The sequence below is a fragment of the Typha angustifolia genome, chromosome 7 (genome assembly GCF_048772165.1).
Source record: "Typha angustifolia cultivar Huaian chromosome 7, ASM4877216v1, whole genome shotgun sequence".
Lineage (NCBI taxonomy): Eukaryota > Viridiplantae > Streptophyta > Magnoliopsida > Poales > Typhaceae > Typha > Typha angustifolia.
In genome coordinates, this window is record NC_133245.1 from 13,684,455 (window position 1) to 13,704,425 (window position 19,971).

General features: G+C 36.9%; 3 protein-coding genes across 6 annotated transcripts; 1 reads left to right on the forward strand and 2 right to left on the reverse strand.

The window, feature by feature from the left end:
• Nucleotides 1-1,311: 1,311 nt before the first annotated feature.
• On the reverse strand, nucleotides 1,312-6,474 carry LOC140762487 (uncharacterized). Of its 4 annotated transcripts, XM_073100328.1 has the most exons (7): nucleotides 6,136-6,473; nucleotides 4,279-4,456; nucleotides 2,496-2,593; nucleotides 1,932-2,028; nucleotides 1,717-1,802; nucleotides 1,537-1,613; nucleotides 1,312-1,460 (listed from the first exon to the last, which is right to left on the reverse strand). In XM_073100328.1, exons 1-6 carry the CDS (start codon nucleotides 6,337-6,339, stop codon nucleotides 1,560-1,562), a joined length of 717 nt encoding a protein of 238 aa, XP_072956429.1. In that variant the 5' UTR covers nucleotides 6,340-6,473; the 3' UTR covers nucleotides 1,312-1,460; nucleotides 1,537-1,559. The 4 variants fall into 4 exon arrangements, 2 of the variants coding, with proteins under 2 accessions (XP_072956429.1, XP_072956428.1); XM_073100327.1 differs by having other exon boundaries at nucleotides 1,312-1,613; nucleotides 6,136-6,470; XR_012104723.1 differs by lacking the exons at nucleotides 1,312-1,460; nucleotides 1,537-1,613 and having other exon boundaries at nucleotides 1,759-1,802; nucleotides 2,119-2,593; nucleotides 6,136-6,474.
• A 5,678-nt stretch (nucleotides 6,475-12,152) lies between these two features.
• Nucleotides 12,153-13,695, forward strand: LOC140761881 (NAC domain-containing protein 79-like). The gene is made up of 3 exons (XM_073099401.1): nucleotides 12,153-12,430; nucleotides 12,641-12,906; nucleotides 13,025-13,695. Exons 1-3 carry the CDS (start codon nucleotides 12,262-12,264, stop codon nucleotides 13,421-13,423), a joined length of 834 nt encoding a protein of 277 aa, XP_072955502.1. The 5' UTR covers nucleotides 12,153-12,261; the 3' UTR covers nucleotides 13,424-13,695.
• A 3,832-nt stretch (nucleotides 13,696-17,527) lies between these two features.
• On the reverse strand, nucleotides 17,528-18,987 carry LOC140761883 (protein G1-like5). The gene is made up of 2 exons (XM_073099402.1): nucleotides 18,723-18,987; nucleotides 17,528-18,391 (listed from the first exon to the last, which is right to left on the reverse strand). The coding sequence occupies exon 2, from the start codon at nucleotides 18,383-18,385 to the stop codon at nucleotides 17,810-17,812; it is 576 nt and encodes a 191-aa protein (XP_072955503.1). The 5' UTR covers nucleotides 18,386-18,391; nucleotides 18,723-18,987; the 3' UTR covers nucleotides 17,528-17,809.
• Nucleotides 18,988-19,971: the final 984 nt, after the last annotated feature.

Here is a 19,971-nt window from a genome sequence, read left to right on the forward strand (position 1 = left end):
ATCCGAATCAGATAAAATTTTTTTATCTGAATCCGATCCGAGTAGAGTCGAATAGCGGGTCGGGTCGAAGTTAATCCGACCCGTTTTAACCCCTAGGGAGGAGGCGACGGATTGAGATGGGGAAAGAGTAAAGATCGAAAGAGATGGTAAGGTTAGCGAGGTTTGTGTTAGGCTGTTAGTGGATCAAGTTATCACGAGTCGGGTTGCTGGGTTGAGTATTCGGATTAGTTAACTTAGGTTATTTATATTCTGCGGTTAAATGAATATCCAATATTTGAATCTAATCCAACAAAATTACTTATACCCGTATCCGAACTTTCCTCTAAATAAATAGAATTTTATCTGTATCCGATCCGGTAGTGAGTCGGATTTGAACTGACCCATTTTCATCTATTTATACTGATTACATTTGTGACCATCTTGTACCAGTGTTCTTAAGTTTTATGTGACTTAAGTGTTAAATTGAATTAACGTAGAATCTCGTAAGAAATCAAGAAAAGGAAAGAGTTTAAGCGAAATCACAATTGCCCCCAACAATGAAGTTGAAATCAAGTTGAATTTGGACTAAGTTAATTTATTAACTTTACGTGTACAACAACAATAGATATTATTTTTTAAAATATTTGTGTACAATAATAATAATCTATACATATTAGAAATATTTGTGTACAACGACAAATAATCTATTTAATGTGATATAAAATAATAAAAAAAATGAAAAACATGTTTTTTTTATAAAGTTACTATATTAGTATATGATATAAGATATAATTTTAATAAATAGTATTTATATTCTAAAATAGAGTTATTATAATATTTAGATGTTATTCAAGAATAAAGAGTTATATTATAATTTTTTTTTTAAAAATTCCTAAACTGTGAACGGGGCAATGCAGGTAACTAAAGAACCCTGCCTTTCTACTAATTAGGGTATCCACCTTTTAAGATTTGTAAATCGAGCTCTTTATATTACCAAATATTTACAAAAAATATACTCTTTTGTTTGCTTTTATTAGTTCTGCTGACGGAACTCAACGAAATTTTGAAGTTACGTTAACTATGTTAGTTTTTGTGATTGTAAACCTGTAAGAAAGCAAAATCATGATGTAAATTCTTTACCTAAAAATCGATAGTACAATATATTCCCATTTGGCAATTAAAATTAAACCTATTTCAGTTTAAAAAATAGCATTATAGGAATTCTGTACTTAACCCATTCGTATTTGATTCCGTTGTTCTCACCCCTAGCGAGGAACTATATGCTTATGTCTAGCACAGTATTAAGACATTTCAAATTCCAAAGCATTTGAATCTCGTTCAAACCCTCCTATAATTCCAAAGTACCAAATTTGTCCACAGACGGATGTAGTTGATATCTTACAACTCCAACTGAGCAGGTGCGACCAAAGCACAGCAGGATGATCCCCCAACTCAGCCATGCTCTTGTCCCAAATCTGGCACTGTAAATATAAAATTAAAGACAAACACTAGGACACCTCGTTCTCAGAAGATATCACAAGGCTCCACTCAACCTACTTATCCTTTATGGCTTAGAAGCATCATTTGTGCAGAACGCTTTTCTTTAGCACTTTGGGTTTCTTCTGTGGTTGGGTCTGCAGAGCGACAGAGCAAAAGAAAAATGGTTAGTAAAGACTTAAACAAAGAGCCAAGAAGATCCTCAATAAAACGAGAAAAGACAAAAGGCTGAGAACCAACTTTCTGCCTTTCCAAGGCCTCATAGTCTATCCGATCCTTCCAAGTGCTCTTTCGCAATTTGATTGGGCGATTTCCAACATATTTACCTGGAACATTTATGTTCAATTTAAGGCCTTGCAAAAATAAAATTTAAAAGAAAAGGACCTTACAATAATAATAAGTATCCTCACATAATGGGCAAGAAGTTGCATGAAAATAACAGGTTATATACGAACCATTCATCTCCTTCAGTGCTGCCGCAAGGTCAGATGCATTAGCAAAACTGATAAATCCATAGCCTTTAGTTTTGCCAGTCCACTTGTCTCTTACAACCTGAAGAAGAATAAAGATCAAAATTAGCAGGATCAGCTGTAGACATCATCTTGGTTTCACAACATATGTACAGGAGAAACTTTCTTATACTTGATTGATTGCTCAGGCCGAGCAGTGTCTGAATATCAGCCAACCTTATGACAGGAGGCTTCTGAAGTTTTAGCTGTACAAGTTTCATCACCCAGTGTACTACAAAAAGATAATGAGAAAACTGAGCCAGAAAAGTATATCTTCAAGCATATGAACTGGTAAAGAGAGAAGCACAAATATCATCTTAATAGATTGCTATGTGGAAATCCAAATGAATAGCATACTGTACCACACTATCTCTAAGAACAATAAGTTAGAGTCATAAACTAGAAAGAATGCAAGGTAGACCTAAAAATTGAAGAACACAACACAGCTTCAAAGGTTAAGGAGAGAGAGAGAGAGAAATCACTATTTATGATAACTGAATTGGAACTCACTCTTGCCATGTTGAAGGATGGAAACTTTGAAAATGCTCTTGAAAGAACATCATCATTGACCTCATTACCCAGATCTCCACAGAATAAACGGAAATCATCTGCAGCACAGAATGAATGTTATGATTCAGTAATAGGAATGTTTCAAGTTAAAATGCAGTGTGTAGTTGAGATTATAATGCATATCCATAATGCCTCGTTATGAGGTACAGATCAGTCAGTAATAAACATATCAAGTAACCTAGGCACTAGAAATATATTATGAGCATAGGAGAGTGCAACTAGGCACTATTAAACATACTGTGAGGATAGGAGGATAGGAGAATGGCACTGGTTGAAATTAGCAACATTCATCAAATCAGTCATGGCATTCAAGTGGATATTGATTGGCTCAAAACAATGACAAACCTTACATCAAACTAAAGACTAAAGTAATTCAATTTAGAGTTGGCAGTTCGTAATTGAGGGGGGCTCCAACTTAGATTAAATTCTTTGATTGTATCTCAAAACACCAAATGCTTAAAATTGATGGCATATTAGCTCAGGTATCACCAAAACTGAATTCATAAACTACTCATTTGCTGCTATTTTCCATTTTCTGTAATTGGATGTTTGATTTCTCATTTTGCTTATAGTAGTAAATTAGTAGAGATCCTTAAAATTGCAACTTACGGCTCTCAAAAGTGAAAACAATCATCATTAAAACAGTTGTATTGCAAAGAGGATTAGAATATTATAAGGTAAGATCAATGGAAAGCAAGGATTACTGTGGCAACAGCATTCCAAGAAAGGATTGTCATGCCAACAGACAGGGGAGGGGGCATATGTCGGTCAACACTTGCCATGCCAATGCGCCAGCGACACGATGATGATGCACATCAACCCTCCTATCGTACAGAGAGCATTACCATCGTTTTTGTCGCAGTTTTCTCCATAGCAGAGAGTGTCGTTGCAAAGCCATTGCCATCGTCATGACCTCATTGCCGCATTCTTCTCCATCGCTCGCATGCCCTACGTGTCAACAAAGAAGACAATGGGAAATGGGTGGGAACTAAAAGGCTGCGAGGCGACGACGATGGCATATGGCAATCAGATGGTGTGGGCGATGGCAGCATGATAAGTGACTTTCCTTCTCTTTCTCATCTCTCTCTTTCTCTCCTTTCTTGCGGGGGGCTGACGATGGAGTCTATACTCTTGCGGCATGGTCAGCAAGTATCGTGGCACATGCCATGCCGTGCTCCACGGCACAAGTGGCAGCAAAGTGTTGCACGAACCTCCCATGTACCTTCACAAACTCTCTTCCTATGACTCGAATATATCATTTACCTAATTTAGTATTATGAATATGAACACATTACTCTACGTACTAATTTTAATGTTCGTAAATATTTGGTCTTTCAAAATTATCTTGCAAATGAAATGTAGACCACCTTTATAAACAACCCTCAATCAACAGTATTTATTGAACTTGATGCAAGTCTGTGACATCGTTCTTCTCTATGCTGAAAAAGGTGCATGGGCCATGCAGTTCCATCTAGCCCTGTATGGACCAACCATTGGAACTGGCTTTCTAATATATATCAGAGAAAAGATTGTAGCACAGCCCTCCACAGAAACAAACTTGCTAATCATCAAGTTCAAAATAAGTCGCAAGCAAAAAATCACAACCATTTCAGTCCAAAGTCACAGAAATCATGACAATTTTGGAACGCTCCTACAATTCGTAACATTAGACAAGAAAATCAGTACCAATATAACTATTATAAGTAGTAGTCAAAGATCATACTCTCAGGCCAATCTGCCAATGTTGGATCCTCCCAGGTTTGTCCAGCTGCTTTACGAGGTACTGCTTTCTTCTTTGTTTCAGCCTTTTGCTGAACGTCACTGCTTGCAAGAGCAGATTTTACAGTTGCTAGAGCTTCTGCAGTGATAGTCTGTGCATCCTTTTGGAATAATTGATGTGCCTGCACAGACCCAAAAATAAGCAAAAGTCATAGTACATTCTGTGGCAAGAAGACCAGTAATCATGTGACAGAAAGAAAATACTCCTTTCTTCTAGTAAGGGGATACAAAAGATTGAAAAGAGAAAATAAGAAACAATTAGCAGAGGCATCTCAAAACCCAAAAGTATTTGCCCAATGGAGTTGACCTCTCCAATCAATTCATTTCCATAGACATCAGAGGGTGATTAAAATTGCATAATATGCCAGCAATTCAAATCAAATTCCAATAAACTTACGGCCTGTTTGGTTAGATGGAAATAAACTTGGGGCCTATCTAGTAAGATGGAATAAGGCCCCACATGCCAAACACAGGATAGGATTTTGGTACAGAAAATTGGAAAAACTCTCTTATTTGGATATCTTTGTTCCATGTTTTGGGAAGAATTTGAAATAACTCACCCCACTTATTCCAAAACCTAAATAAACCACTTGCCCTCTTGGTAATATATTAGAATATACCATTGTTTTAAAAAACTTCTTCCTTAACATCTGGGGTTCCGTCTTAGATAGAATACAACCAGGCTTTGCTTAGATCCCACCTAGGTGGCCGCCTTAACATCCATATCTATTCTTTTATTATGAGTAAACTATAAGAAAGTTTAAGGTGAACATAACAAAGGAATAGAGGAGCAATAACAAAAACAGGTGTCATGTAGTAGGCCAATTTATAAGATATATCATATATCCAGCTACATATATATATGCTGCAGTTATGAACACAGATTGCTAATGCAGAAAACTACACTACAAAAAGTCAAGTAAAATAATCAAAAGAAGTTTTTTAGAAATTCTTTACAACGAAAAAAAGAAGCTGTGTACAAGTTCGAAATTGCAATCGATTCATTTTTCACACCATAGAAGAATCACATTCAGTAAACTGTCATCTCTAGCAGGCAGCAACAAAATTTTCAATCTTACAATGTTATCTTCTGCAATCTAAGTGTACCAATTAACTATATTCCTAGACAGATAGTGAACATGTAATAAGTAATAACCATCTCATCAATGGTACCACCATCAATTTTGCTAGTTGACGGGTTCAATCCCTTGTAAAAGGGGTGTCAGCTTTCTCATCTTAGCAATAGTTAAAAGGTCAGATTCTAATGGTAATTGCATTAAAAAAAATAGGAAATCAACTCATAGAAGAAGAGCGTGCGATATGCTCTTTTTGAGATGATTTCATCTATGGGTTTCCACTAAATTAAGTCATATATAAGTTTCTGAGACGTCTAATTCCTAGGCGACCCGGTGGCACTACCAAGTGGGTTATGCCAAAGGCAACTTTTCGCACGGCCAAGACAGAAAGGCTCTTCTTACTTCTTTTTTCCCCCCAAAAAGAAAGGATTTTCTTGACAATTATCCTAAATATATTGCATCCAATTTTGTCTCATCCAGATTCTCACGGCCCGGGGATGCTTGTGCTTGCAATTGCAGAAGCCCTAGCATATAACTAAAAATGCACTTCAAAGAAAAATTGCCACTACTAATCCCCCTTCCAACCTAGGAAAAAGTTGTCTTGTAACAATAATCCAGAAACACTACCAACGAAATTGAAATTTCGCAACTTTTGTATCTCACAATAACATCGGCAAAATTAAAATAAATAATTGAAAACGCGCGAGAGAAAGAGAGAATCCAACCTGCTGGTATTGAGGAAGGGGATATACGGCGACGGGGTACACGGAAGCGATGGGCGGCATCGCGATCTGGGGAGCGTACAGCTGCTGATCCGATGTTGCCATCTCAGCTGACTGATACACGTGCTGGAGATGGAAGGGGACGGGGAAGTAGCTCGTCGTCGCGTACGAGAACTGCGGCGCCGTGATCGATTTCATCATCGTCATCGCAGTCGAGAAGCTAACAAGATTCTTGCAAGAGAAGACGGGGAAAGAAGGAAGCTTTCGATTTGGGTGGCGTCGGGGTGGGGAGGGGTTCCCTTTTTCTAGGAGAAGGGAGCGGAGAGTTCTAGAACCGTCGGGAGATAAGTCGAAGCTAGCGAATGAACGGAGATTAGCACTCCACTTGGCATATTAATGGTGAATTAATATATTTTTATTGCAATTTTAGGAGAAAAAGGAGAGGGTGGGAGAGGGGAAAAGAAATCTCTAAACTGTCATTTTTATGAAAAAAAGCTTCCCTTCTTTCTGGTGTTTCTTGTGTATCTAAACAAAAGAGAATTATTTTCTTTCATTTTCTTTTTTCTTTTTTCTTTTTCTTTTTCTTTCTCATTTTTTTCTCTCTTACTCTCTTCATCTAAAGCATAGCATTATTTTTATAGGTTAAATATATTTCATAAATTTCTACCTACGCTTAAAATTATTTTAACCCCATTATACTTGTAACTAAAGTAAAACCGTTAATTTTTCTATCAAATTTAACTAAGCGTTATGACTCTTTTAATCATTTAGAAATATTAACTTAAAATATATATATCTTATCTAACAAATATAATATGATATTTTATTATTGACGTCGTTCAATTTAGTTTAACAGAAAAATTAATATGATCCAATTACGTAGGTTGAGTCTGTCAAATCAAGTCGAGTCGAATCAAGATAGCCTAATTTATTTATTGTCTTTAATTTTGAATTAAAGATAATAATTTATACGTGTATCAGATATGTTAGAACTCTACTCTTATAAATAAGAGTGTATATACCGTAAAAGCCTTCTAAGCTTTCAAATCTTAGCCACCATCTTCCTTCGCGAGCCACCGTATTTTATAGTTGTCTGACACTCTCCGACGACCACTACAACATCAGATAATCTATTTCACTCGAATATGACACTCCTTCATTGTTTTATTTTTATTTTTTCACCTAGAATTCAGATTTATATAAAACTAAGTCTATTAGATTTGTAACTCATGAGGCTATCTCCCATAAAATTCTCAGAATTTTCACACCAACAAATCAATCCAAATCTAATTTGTATCAAAAACCAACGGTCTCACTTTAATTATAAGTGCACAGAATAATTTGAGATTTTTTTTAAAATACAAGTGAATAAACTGATTTTAGTATAAGTACATAAAAGTAAAATATATTTAACACTATTTTTATTTTAAACTATATTCTATCTGTAATGTACATCCTAATCTTTTTTATATATATTAACCACTAAATTATAGAAAATCTCTCACCCGTGGAAGATGTTAGCAAAAAAAAAATCAAATAATTATTTTACCTCTATTTTTCTCTTTTTTTTAAAAATTTAAAATAAAGATAAATTGATCCCTAGACGGCTTAACGTTGACCATGTGGTACTCATATTATTTTTAATAAAAAAGTCTAAGGATAACTAATGGAAGGGTGCTTCAAAGGTTTTCCATAATTAATGTATTATAAAAACATAGGAGATGTATGTGAAAATATACAATATGAGATTTACGCTAACTTTGGCGCTGCCTTTGCTGACCATATCTATTCCATTCGATTTCCTCAGTTCTCCAGGAAAGATGAGAGTCTGTACCCCTGGCCTTATGGGCAAGCTCGCTACTGTTTCGATTACTCAATAATAGGTCTAATTGGGTTGGCTCGCAAGTTATATGGGGCTTGTTGTTAGCTCCTAAAATTGAAATGTTCATGTGGAAGGTTTAATAGTGAAGGCTTCCTTGTAATACCTTTCTCTGCAACCTCATCCTGGCCTATGATAGGCGATGAAACGCCATTTAAATTTCACTTCCAGCAACTGGCTGGCTGGTTGAGGTTGAGGGTGCCAATCTGGATAAAGAAGATGTCATAGCTTGTGACAGATATGAAAGGCTTATAACAAATAAGTCTTTTTGGCAAGCAATTCTCCATGATCAAATTGTCTATTGCACCCTCACTTTGTCATTGGAAAAACTATGCCAAATCTTCATAGGTCTGGCTTCGCTCCAATGCCGACTTCATTCTATAGCAACTTGGATCAAGCCCACTAAACTGCTCGCCAAAATTTATTGTGATGATTCATTTTCTAAATCTAACTCCTGTGTCAGGTTGGGATTCAGTGCTCGCGATCACATTATAAGGCTCATTTCTGCAGGAGCTTCTCCTGCCAGGTGTGAGCACCTCTTCCAGGTGGAAGTTGAGGTTGTTTGATTGGCGCTCTTGTTTGCACTTGCTCATGGCTTCAAGAACTTGGTAGTAAAATCTAACTCGACTACTTTAATTCAAACTCTAAACCACACAACTGTTGTTTTGCAGAAGTCCAAGCCAATTTCTGATGATATTTTGTTTCTCCATTCCAAGTGGAAATTGTGGTTGTTTGATAAGCGCTCCTGTTTGTACTTACTTGCTCATGGCTTTAAAAACTTGGTAGTCAAATCTAACTACTACTTTAATTCAAATTCTTAACCACACAATTGTTGTTTTGTGGAAGTCCAACCCATTTTTTGATGATATTTTCTTTCTCCATTCTTATTTCAATGTTATTACTCAGTTTCACTGCTTTTGGGAGCTTCTAATCTTTAGCTATGACCACAATTAGAAATACATAGAAAATAGTACCAAGCATTGAAGTATTGATGTCAAGATTATTGCTATAGCTCTGTTACCGATCTATAACAAAAAGTCATGGGTTCAATTTCTCATGAATGTTAAGATTAATATTTAGTAATTTTCTACAAATTAAAGTCAGATATTTAAATATTTTGTTCTAAGAATTTAGCCATAATAGTTGAAAATAATCACTTTCAACGACTACCGCTGCACCGTAGATATGAGTGCACTACTAGCGGTAGGAAGTCATGGGTTATGGACTCAAATTTCTTCGTCAAAGAGACTATTATTGCTGCGTAGTGAGAGGTTCAACTTATATATTTGAGAAGAGCATGTTCCTGTACCTAATTAAGGAGTAGCCTACGAACTCTCTCTACCAATAAAGACAAAGATAGATCATTTTCATTAACTACTCTTTGGTGTGCGATTAATAAACATTGTGATACATATAGTATACATGCATACCTGGAGTCTTATCTTCTTTCATAATTAATAGTTAAAAGTATCAATATGCACTCAGTATGACATCATAATTCCGAAGCAATAATTCTTCACATCGATATCACTGGGCACCAAATCCCCTCCTTCGTCCATTGATATCTACACTGTCTTTCTCCTTTCTTTACCCTTTTTCCCCTTCGGTTGAATCATCTCCATCATTTTAGAATTACTTGCCATTTAGCACAAGACTGTGCTGTTAGTATCACTTAAAGTACACTATGATAAGAAGAGGATAAGCATTACGATTTTAATCACATCGCTTTAGATGCCAATGCATCCACGGTAACTTAGATGGCCATTTATTAGAAGAGCATCTTTACCGTGTCTTGGATGTGCTGGAATTCTGATGCAGCGTTGGCAAAATCATACGTAATACATATAAAAATCTGTAGTACTGACATACACTTTCATGTTTTTATCACTGTCACATTAAATGCCAATACTTATATATAATAATTGACTGTGGATTAGTTGTAGGGTATTGTATATATGTACACGAACAATTATTTTATATCACCTAATATAATTTTGCTGATCTTAATGCACGGAATCTCATCCATCGTGTTCACCTTCAAATTTATCAAATAATTCACCACCCAAATTTAATACCAAACACTGATTATATGTAAAGAAATAGAAATTTATTTATTTTTTAAAAATATATTTATCTATTAATTAAATAAACTAGAAAAAACAGTACTTCTCACTCTCTTCGTATGTAATACTGATTGGTTAAGCATATTACACTCCTGTTCTCATCCTTTTCAGACACTGTAGAGAGAGAATAATTATACCACCTTAACACAGTTTGCTCATCCTAATTTACGCATGGAATCTAATGCTAATGAAGGCTAAACAAAAAGGAAGAAAGAAAAACGATCGACTGCGATCGATCCAGCAGCAAGTCCCATCGATCTCGTAGCCTTCACCATCAATTAATACTCCAAGCGAGTGGACCACCAAGGTGACAAGGTGAGTGCTACGTATCATCCTGAATCATCAATTGCTTGTGATCGATGTTTGTGAGAGAAATGATTGGTCCAAGTTGATGAGGGGAAACAGCTGACAGTGTGGCATCAACACAAACACACACAGAAAGAGAGAGAGAGAGAGAGATGCCAGGTGTGGATTCTAGATCTCCATTATTTCGGAACTAACACAACTCACACTACTAGACGAAGCTTTAAATGTAGATAGATCATCCATGTTTTGAGGGGAGGTAAATCAATTGCTGGAAGAAAGGGAGTATGGAGTCGTCACTCTTTATACAAAGGCCTAAACAAGACTCTCTATTTGTTATCTCTCCATTTGGAGAAACCCCCTGATACGTACATGCCAATCATGGAGTTCAATAATTGCATATATATATATATATATATATATATATATATTATATATATATAATTTGCATCTTACTTCCCTTTCAGTATTGCAGCAGTACCAAATATGAACATAAGAGCCTTTGACCAAACTAGCCTTCCTCGAAACCTTGTATACCAAATATTAGATTCTATCTCAAGCTTACTACCAAAAAGGGTTTAGTTTTGTCATGTCGGCATCCATATAAATAAAATAATGAACTTATCAACGTTTTAATTAGAAGATAAAATATATGACAAGCCTAACGTTTTATTTATAGGTTAAGTCCCTGATTGTATCAGCCTTTTTTATATGACAAGACAATTCATCTAAAGATACTAAGTATGGACTTAATATACTGGACTTAAGTATCAAATAAAATATTGTTATGTTTATTCTTAAATAAAAAAAATATGCTAGAAAATTCTAAATTTCTCGATAGTTTAATATTTTACTGTCAAGTTAAATATTAATTTGGTCTCAAAAACTCCACTACATATGTATCCTGCTCATCTCATTGAGTGAGAAATAGTCGAATGAAAAATAAACTAAGAACAATTAATTAGGGTAACTTCGTTCAATGTCCAGAGTGGAGAACAATTTTGGTATTCTCCGAATATACATGTCATGAAGCTCTAATGTGAAGCTCGAGCTGTATGATCCTAATGGCATTTGTACGTATTTGTATCAATCACACGGTGACATTTAGAATATCGGTTCACACGGTGGAGTTTTCGATTATATTAAATCCAAACATCAAATAATGTATCTCGGTAGGTGAGATATAAATCTATTTATAAGACTAAGTGTCTTCTAATCCACACATAAGATAACTTATACATGTATATAAAAATAGCTTTCTGGAGTCCGTGATGTTAAGCAATAGTGGGTACATCATATTATAATAATATGAGTTGGTATGTCCCACCATGAGGCGCCACTGCAAATAATTAATACAAGTATGTATGTAACGCGTGACACCCTTTTTCTATCCAATTATTTCCTGTTTGCAAATTAATTACCATCATCATCCAACCTTCCTGTCGGACGGAACAACCTTAAATGACTCAAAAATTATCCGTCACTTTATCATCAAATACATATACAAATGTGGTGTTCTTTTCCTCATTTGGCCTCGGGGGATTTCTTGTGACACTGGGTAAGCATGACACCTGGGATTGCCACCTCATGTGATAGGAATGATATGGATGAAGAATTTCGGATGCTATGGACCACTTCCATTTCATGACGCAAATTAAATGCCAATATTTAAGGACCTCTTATATATATATAAGCACCCAAAGCTCCCTCTAAAGAATTTAGCTCTTGTTGATTCCCTACACAAAACAAAACTTAGCAGTTTCGGCTCAGACCTCCATTTGCTAGTCCACATTCATTTCTTTTCCATTTAGCCAGGTATAAAGGATGGGATTAAGGGACATAGAATCTACTCTCCCACCTGGGTTCAGGTTCTATCCCAGTGATGAGGAGCTAGTTTGCCACTATCTCTACAAGAAGGTGGTTGATGAGATGCTCTCCGAGGGAACAATGGTGGAAGTGGATTTGCATGCTCGCGAACCATGGGAGCTTCCTGGTTAGTTCATTCATTCTTACTTAATTACTTTTAGAGTTCCCAGACTTCTTCTTCGTCGTCGTCGTCGTCTTCTTCTTCTTCTTTTTTAATTCTAATTGAAAGAATTAGCTACCAATTCATGAGCTATTTGTTCCTTGCACTACAAGTATTCTTTTGCTTTCATGAAAATGACAACCCCTGTCTATTTAAACCAATAATTGTTGCTCTCAGACGTGGCTAAGCTCAATGCCAACGAATGGTACTTCTTCAGCTTCCGAGACCGCAAGTACGCGACCGGATCCCGCACGAACCGCGCAACCAAGTCCGGGTACTGGAAGTCCACTGGCAAAGATCGAGCGGTCTGCCATCCGACGACGCGTGCGGTCGTCGGGATGAGGAAGACATTGGTGTTCTACTGCGGTAGAGCTCCCAACGGAACGAAGACTGGTTGGGTCATGCATGAGTTCAGACTTGAGAACCCACACTCACCCCCTAAGGTATATATACGTATATATATATATGATTAATTATATATTGCTAGCTAAGCTAGCTGAAGAAGTACAGTACCCCAAGTTTATCCAATTCATGAGATTGCCTTTTTTTTTCTTATGGCAGGAGGACTGGGTGCTGTGTAGAGTATTCCACAAGAGGAAAGGGGAGCCAGAGATGAACGAGACGATCAACATGGGCTCCACTTCTCCAAGGCTGGGCTCACCACCTCCCATGGTGGACCAGCCCATGTCAGATGGGTGGTGTGACTCCAGCACTCTACCACAGCAGGAGAATAGCTCGAGCCACTTGCTAAATACGGCAGTGATGCAATGCAACTTCCTTGAATTCCCACAGGATGTGAGCATGCTGGGGTTAAGCACAATGGGGGGTACTGGAGGTGATCAGTATGGGTGTTGGTTTGATCTGGGTCTGGAAGGGCAACATGAGATGGGAGAAATGGGGATGCATGCAAACTTTGGAGGCATTAGGTTGCAAGGTGGAAAGGATAAGTTCTATTTCTAGTGGGTTTCTTAGTTGCAAGTGGATTATATATATATATATATTTATATTTGCTCAGAAAAAAAGAGAGTGAGTGAGAGAGAGAGAGAGAGAGAGAGAGAGAGAGAGAGAGAGAGAGAGAGAGAGGAGGATATGTGGATGGGTTTGGATTTATGAGAGTACTGATTGAGCTTGGTCATGTTAGTAGATAGTGATCCTTTATTTGGGGCATTTGATACCATTTCAAGTAACACGTCTTACTTTATTTGAATAAAAATTAAGTACATACTGCAAGAAGAGAGCGTATCCAATTGATTGTCAATATACATCCTTTCTTGTGCTGATTTAGCTTTGCGATCCTTTTTAGATTCATTTGTTTGCTGATTGAGGAACAAAATTAAGGAAATACTAAAATCCCCTACTTTTCATATATATATATATTTTAAACTTTTTATTATCATTCACACTCTGGTAATTATTTATCATTCTACTGTGCATTTTAGTTTTTACTAACCTAAAAATGATTAACGAAATAGAGAATATCTTATTACCTTTAAATATAAAAAATAAAAAACCTAAGATGTCCCTAATTTGAATATAGAATACAGTTTTCTATTTATTTTTCACTTTAATCTAAAACATTTATTTAAATTACTTATTAGATTAATTATATTTAGAATTTTTTAACTATCACAATTTTTTTATATACCTCTCTAAACAAAAATTATAACACAGACTCCTTAAATTATAAAAAATATCTCAGATTATATTTTTCTATTTATAAATTATCATGTATAAGTTATATAGATATCTAAAAAGAAAGATATTTTAATCGCATGAGGAAAAAGAAAATAGGAAGTTGTAATTATCCATAACTTATTTTTGATAAAATAATATTAATATTTAATCTGATGGAAGGCATTTATGTATATAGACGTCATAAGAGGACCGAGCCACAATTATGAGGTCCACGTGAACTACTGTGGGACCCGTGACCGACTTAACCCCCCCACCCCCCCCCCCCCCCCCCGGGTCGTCCGTACGATGTGCCGGACCTCTCCGGTCTCTCCAAGTGGAGGGAGGTGGGCCCAGCTGCGACAGTCACGCTGACACCAGGATTGAGAGCCACGTTGAAGGTGGGTGCCCACTCGGATACCAACTTCTTTTATTTATTTAATTATTTATTTTTTTAACCTTTTATTCTTCTGGTTTTAGACAGGGTCCCACCTGATTGAAATTTCGGCATTATTGTAGCCCTACCTTGTTTTACGAGGAGTAATGATCCGAGATAGATGACAGTGTAGTCGATACACAGGAAGATAGTGTTTTCAATCAGCTGCATATAGTAGTTACAGGCTTGCCACTGGTTATATCTTCCATTCCATGGAGTTATAGCCATTATATATATATATATATATATATATATATATTTATTCAGAGCACCGATGTGAAATTAAGATGACTAGACAATAGACATCCCATACTTGGAGGAGAATTTGGCATTAGTTTCCAAGTATTTGCAGGAAATCAAGACAAAAAGTGAAATATTTGAGGGACTTCACTGGACCCCTTGATACCGTTGGAAACCTACTTGCATGTACTGTTACCAGCCCCCAATGTTTCCAGGAAGTAACATAGACAAGAAGCAAGTATAGGAAACACCAAGCAGGTCCAGTAAGGTGTTACCCTACCATACTTGTTGTTCAAGCTTGTTAATCATTTCACAGGGTAAAGTTGGCAGTACTGGAGATTTGACCAAGGTGGTATGAAACTTAAGAACAAAACTAAAAGATATACTCTCTTTTTTCCCTCAGCTGAATTACTCCTAAGTTCGTAATCTTGTGAAGATATGTGCTACTTGAAAAGAGAAAGAACTACCAGAGCATACTGCTCATCATAGCCACTAGGATAAAAAACCATTGAAAATTAAATGCTTGCAGTTTTGAATCTACCCTGATTCGAGTAGAGGTACTAGCTTTGGCCGTGAAGAAGATGATGAATGAAGTGACCTAAATTCTAAAATAATGAAATCAGTTGGCCATGATGCTTCCAGTGAGCAGATATCAAACCAGTATCCAAAAGAAATTATAGCTGTCGCGTATGACTCTTTGTTCTGCCTTGCATCAAGAACAAAGTAAAATATGATGCTGCTGAATGAAATACTTCTTAATGAGCTGCAAAACAGTAGGAGGTTCTTATCGTGCATGTAGTACTAATCTTGATTCATATGCGAAAAAAATTCTCTTTCATCCTCTTTTTACGAGAATCAAAGATGAAGTACTATTTTTTTCTTTCTTTTTTTTAAAAAAAAACTCCTGTCCAAGACTAACAAGATATACCTTGCAATTGGGTATAGCTAACATGAACCAGCTGTTGTAAATTGATAATCTTAATTAGAGTATACATTTTCTTGATTGATAATCAAACCTTTAACTTCACAAGTAGTTTATTTTACACTACTTATATTCAAAATCCTTGATTTTCAGCTTTAGAGAGTTCTAAGGATGACCTCTGTAAGCTCTTGATCTAAAAGGAAGCATCTCTTTACCACTAGTTGGCGATATCTTAAGGCTTACATCGCAGACTTTATATTTTGTTGAATCTGATTATACTTGTATGCACTCCCTGATCACCATAAACCTGAGCGAGCATATTAGGATGAATGATGAAGATCATAATTTGATCCCCTTAACAAGGGGGAAACTTAGGAGGAATTCAGCTCTTATTGGTTGAAAGTGTATCAAGTTTACAGAATTAAAACCCTAAGTTGAGGATCATGTATCTTTCCTAAACCAATATAGAAATCCAAGTGGGTCCAATGAATCTTGCAAAGCTGACTTGTACATGTTAATGCCTTGTGATAAATTGACAAGTTTTGTGGAGAGAGTTTCATGATAGCTAATTGGTTATCAATTTTTAAACAAGACAAGGAAAAATAGGTAACAACATATGAGAAGACACTAATTAGTTATAAAATCTATTCCTTCTATTAAGCCTAAATACTACCTGATTTAAGTTGTCAAGCAAATTATTTGAATCTGAGCCTACATATTAAAGCAGAAGCAATTCAATTTATTAAATTTGATAGGCAAAGTATTCTATTCCTGACTATTAACAGAATGAAGGAAGATACAACTGATATCACATTCTTAGACAAGAAATTGGATTGCATCAGGCAACAATATTACAGAAACTTCACTGGAATTAGTAATTATTCATTACCTTAAAATGAAAACATATAGATATCACAATTGGAAGAGGTTTAATGTTAACATGATGAGGTGTGGAAGTTGCAGCTAGCTCTTGAGCGCAATTATTGGTAAATAACTATCATAAATTCATCTCCTTTCCTTGTAAGAAGTTCCATGAGGAGTTAAGAGTCACATTACATGTGATAATATGCTTTCCCCAAGAAATGGGCTACTATTCAGAAGTTAATCAAGATTTCCTTAGAGTAATTTATGAGCCAAAGGTTTGCATTTATATTCCTAGGTACTTCGGTGATATTGCTAAGAGAGAAATTAATGATGATATAATCCATGCGCATATACACAAACCAAATCACAAACGTTAATGCATATGTATGTATGCATGTATATATGTATATTTGTATACATATATATATATGAGTGTTTTATGTATGTAAACTAATCTACTGTTTAATGTGATTTAGAGTCTTGATACTCAATTAAGTTCCCGGAATTCTGTTTCGACATCAGGTATGAAACACTTATTAGTCCAACCTGAGCATGAGTTTCTTCTACTTGCAGTCTGCTATATTGCGATGTCCAACATTACTCAAAACTATACTATGCATCAGTAATGATCTCTCTCGATCACTAAAGGAAACACCCCATCAACCAAAACTAATGTTAGAGCAAACTTAAGCCTTCATTGATCCGAACAAAATGACTAAAAAGTTAACTAGTTGATCCAGCTAGTCCTTTCTTGTTTCCAAAAGAAGCAATTCACAAAGCTAAAAGATAGCTGGTGATGAAGGACTATGGAACTATTCGGCATCACTTAGGAGTTCAGGAACAGAAGCAAAATAATCCTTTGTAAGCTGACACAATGATCCCACACTGTCACACCTACAGCCCACCATTACTTTAATACCATAAAAAGAAATAAAAGAGAAAATAAATATATAAATATATGGCAATGAACATCATAATATTCCTCCCCTTACTAATAATAGAGACAAACTCCCAAACAGCTACATGCTATTACTAAGACTAACATTTATTTATAAAAGAGAGGGAGGGAGGAAAGCGTCTTAATTTCCTCGGAGGTTTCAATCATCACAGCAACAGCAACAGTAGAAATATAAAATATGCTCAACTTGGGCTAATTACCATCATCGAATGAGGAGAGAAGAGTTAACGCATATCTGGTGGTCTTGGAGTACCCTTAGCAAGCCGCGTTTGATGGTGGCGGCGGCTGGTGGTTGTCGGCGGCGGCGTCGTGCTTCTTGCGCTTCTTCTTGTCGTAGCTGATGCCGCGGGCCTTGGCCTGGTGCTCGCGGACCTCGCGGAGGTAGAGGCGGACGGCGCGGGCGCCGAAGGGGTTGCACTCGGGCTTGCCACCGTGCTCCTCGTAAGCGGCCCGGAGGCGGCCGATGAGGGCGTCGAGGCTGCCCCAGGCCTGGCGGAGCGGGCACGGGCAGGGGGCGGGCGGGGACGGCTGCCCGAAGAAGGGGCAGGCTGGGATGTGGACCTTCGTCTTCCCAAACTGGTCGAGGTACCGGAGGAACTCCAGCACGTGGGCGCCGCTGCAGCGGGACAGGCTCAGCGGCGGCCGGTGGTTCTGCAGGTACTGCCCGAACGTGTTCCAGTCCCTCCGCTTCTGCGACTCGTACCGGCTCGGCGACGGCAACGACGACGACGTTGACGACGATGCGATGGCGGATGAACCTCCCACCGCTGGCGGCGAGCCGCCGCCGCTGGTGTCGGAGTGGGGGCTGTCTGGTGTCGGTACCAATTCCATCACAAGCTATAAAAAAAGAAAGAAAGACCAAAAAAATATATATGATTGCAGTGATCATGAGGGATAAGATCTACTTTGGAAGTCGGTGTTTATTTTTATTTTTTTTTTGCTTTTCTTTCTTGTTTCAGCAAAGGAGAGTATTCGAGGACTAGATCCAATAACTCAGTTAACAAATAGTTGGTATTAGACATGCATCTGGTGTTAAGTGCTCAGTGGCTGCTGCTGCTGCTGATCCCTTTGTCAGATTTGTGGAAGGATTAGTAGAAGTCTTGAGAAGCTATGGTGGTCCTAAGAGAGAGAGAGAGAGAGAGAGAAATAGAGAGTGCGAGATACTCACTGTTGGGGCTTCTTGGGGAGGTTCTTCATGTGGGTTTGTTGACTGCAGTCGGAAGAGAGGAGGGAGATTTGAGTGCGAACGATCAAGAGGGAGCAAAGGATTCCATGATTCTATTTTTCAGAGGAGTTCAGAAGCTTTGTAGATGTACTGTTTGGCCTAAAAAGGAGGATGCCCTCCAGTATTTCTGGTCATTTGAGTGTCGAGTGAAGGGGGGTGAGAGAGAGAGAAGAGGAGACGGGGGACAGTGTTAGGGCTTTTGTGTAAATGGAGGAAAGCAGACAGTGAGTGGAAAGGTGATGTGACACAAGGGAACTTAATGGGATAGGTCTAATAGATTGGTGCGGTAGAGTTAGATTAACCTGGACTCTCTCAGATGCAACCAATTATGAACGCAGCAGCTCTAACCCTTTGTGAAATGACATGAGTACCTCAATTCCCCTACTTTAATCTTTTGCATTATTTATGCTTTCTCTTGTCTATTATATCTTCCTAGGTTTGCTGATATATGAGATCTATCTCGCCTTGTTCTTTTGCTGATCCTACGAGTATTATTACAGTAGATACAGCATGCATCTGTTTTCACATGCATACGACATCGACAAGAAATAGCTTATAAGCTGAACATAGCGTTTCACGCATGGTGAAACTATACAGCATAAGGGTAAATTACTAACTGCTCTTTATGACTATCCCTAATATTTGATTCGAAAAACAAAACGACAGTTAATGAAAGCTATTAAATTATATACTACTTGTCTGACATTAATTATTCCATAACTTGAGCAATTATGAATCTTTTGCTTGTATATGTTTAAAGATAAACAGCATATTATTATTTTATGATCATGCATTTAAGAGGGTGATGCATGGGGACAGAGAGATGCTATAAATAAGGTCTGAGGATTGGCCTCTTGTAGGAAGAATATATATACATGGTGTAGCAAGTTTGATGATGGAGAAAGTTTTTGGTATTTCTAAAAAATAATGTTTCCCATCCATTTGGATCAAAATGATATAAAATATAAGTTTAAGCTTAATTCGATTTCCATCTTAACCACACCAGCAATTTGTAACTTACATACATTATATATGTGCATGCACATACGTTTATTTTTAGAGAAATTAATTAAAACACTCTATATATTCTTTTTATTATATTTTATATTTTATATTTTACTATATTTTATATCTCCAAAATACTTTGAGTTAAATCTTTTTTTGTTTCATAACAAACAACTAATGACAGAAA

Coding starts and splice junctions, on each gene's coding strand:
- LOC140762487 (XM_073100328.1), bottom strand. CDS start 6,339: ATGACGATGATGAAATCGATCACGGCGCCGCAGTTCTCGTACGCGACG. Junction 1,803..1,931: donor AGCACTGAAGGAGATGAATG/GTTCGTATATAA, acceptor TAAATGTTCCAG/GTAAATATGTTGGAAATCGC. Junction 1,614..1,716: donor AGGCCTTGGAAAGGCAGAAA/GTTGGTTCTCAG, acceptor GTCGCTCTGCAG/ACCCAACCACAGAAGAAACC.
- LOC140761881 (XM_073099401.1), top strand. CDS start 12,262: ATGGGATTAAGGGACATAGAATCTACTCTCCCACCTGGGTTCAGGTTC. Junction 12,431..12,640: donor CGAACCATGGGAGCTTCCTG/GTTAGTTCATTC, acceptor TGTTGCTCTCAG/ACGTGGCTAAGCTCAATGCC. Junction 12,907..13,024: donor ACCCACACTCACCCCCTAAG/GTATATATACGT, acceptor TTCTTATGGCAG/GAGGACTGGGTGCTGTGTAG.
- LOC140761883 (XM_073099402.1), bottom strand. CDS start 18,385: ATGGAATTGGTACCGACACCAGACAGCCCCCACTCCGACACCAGCGGC.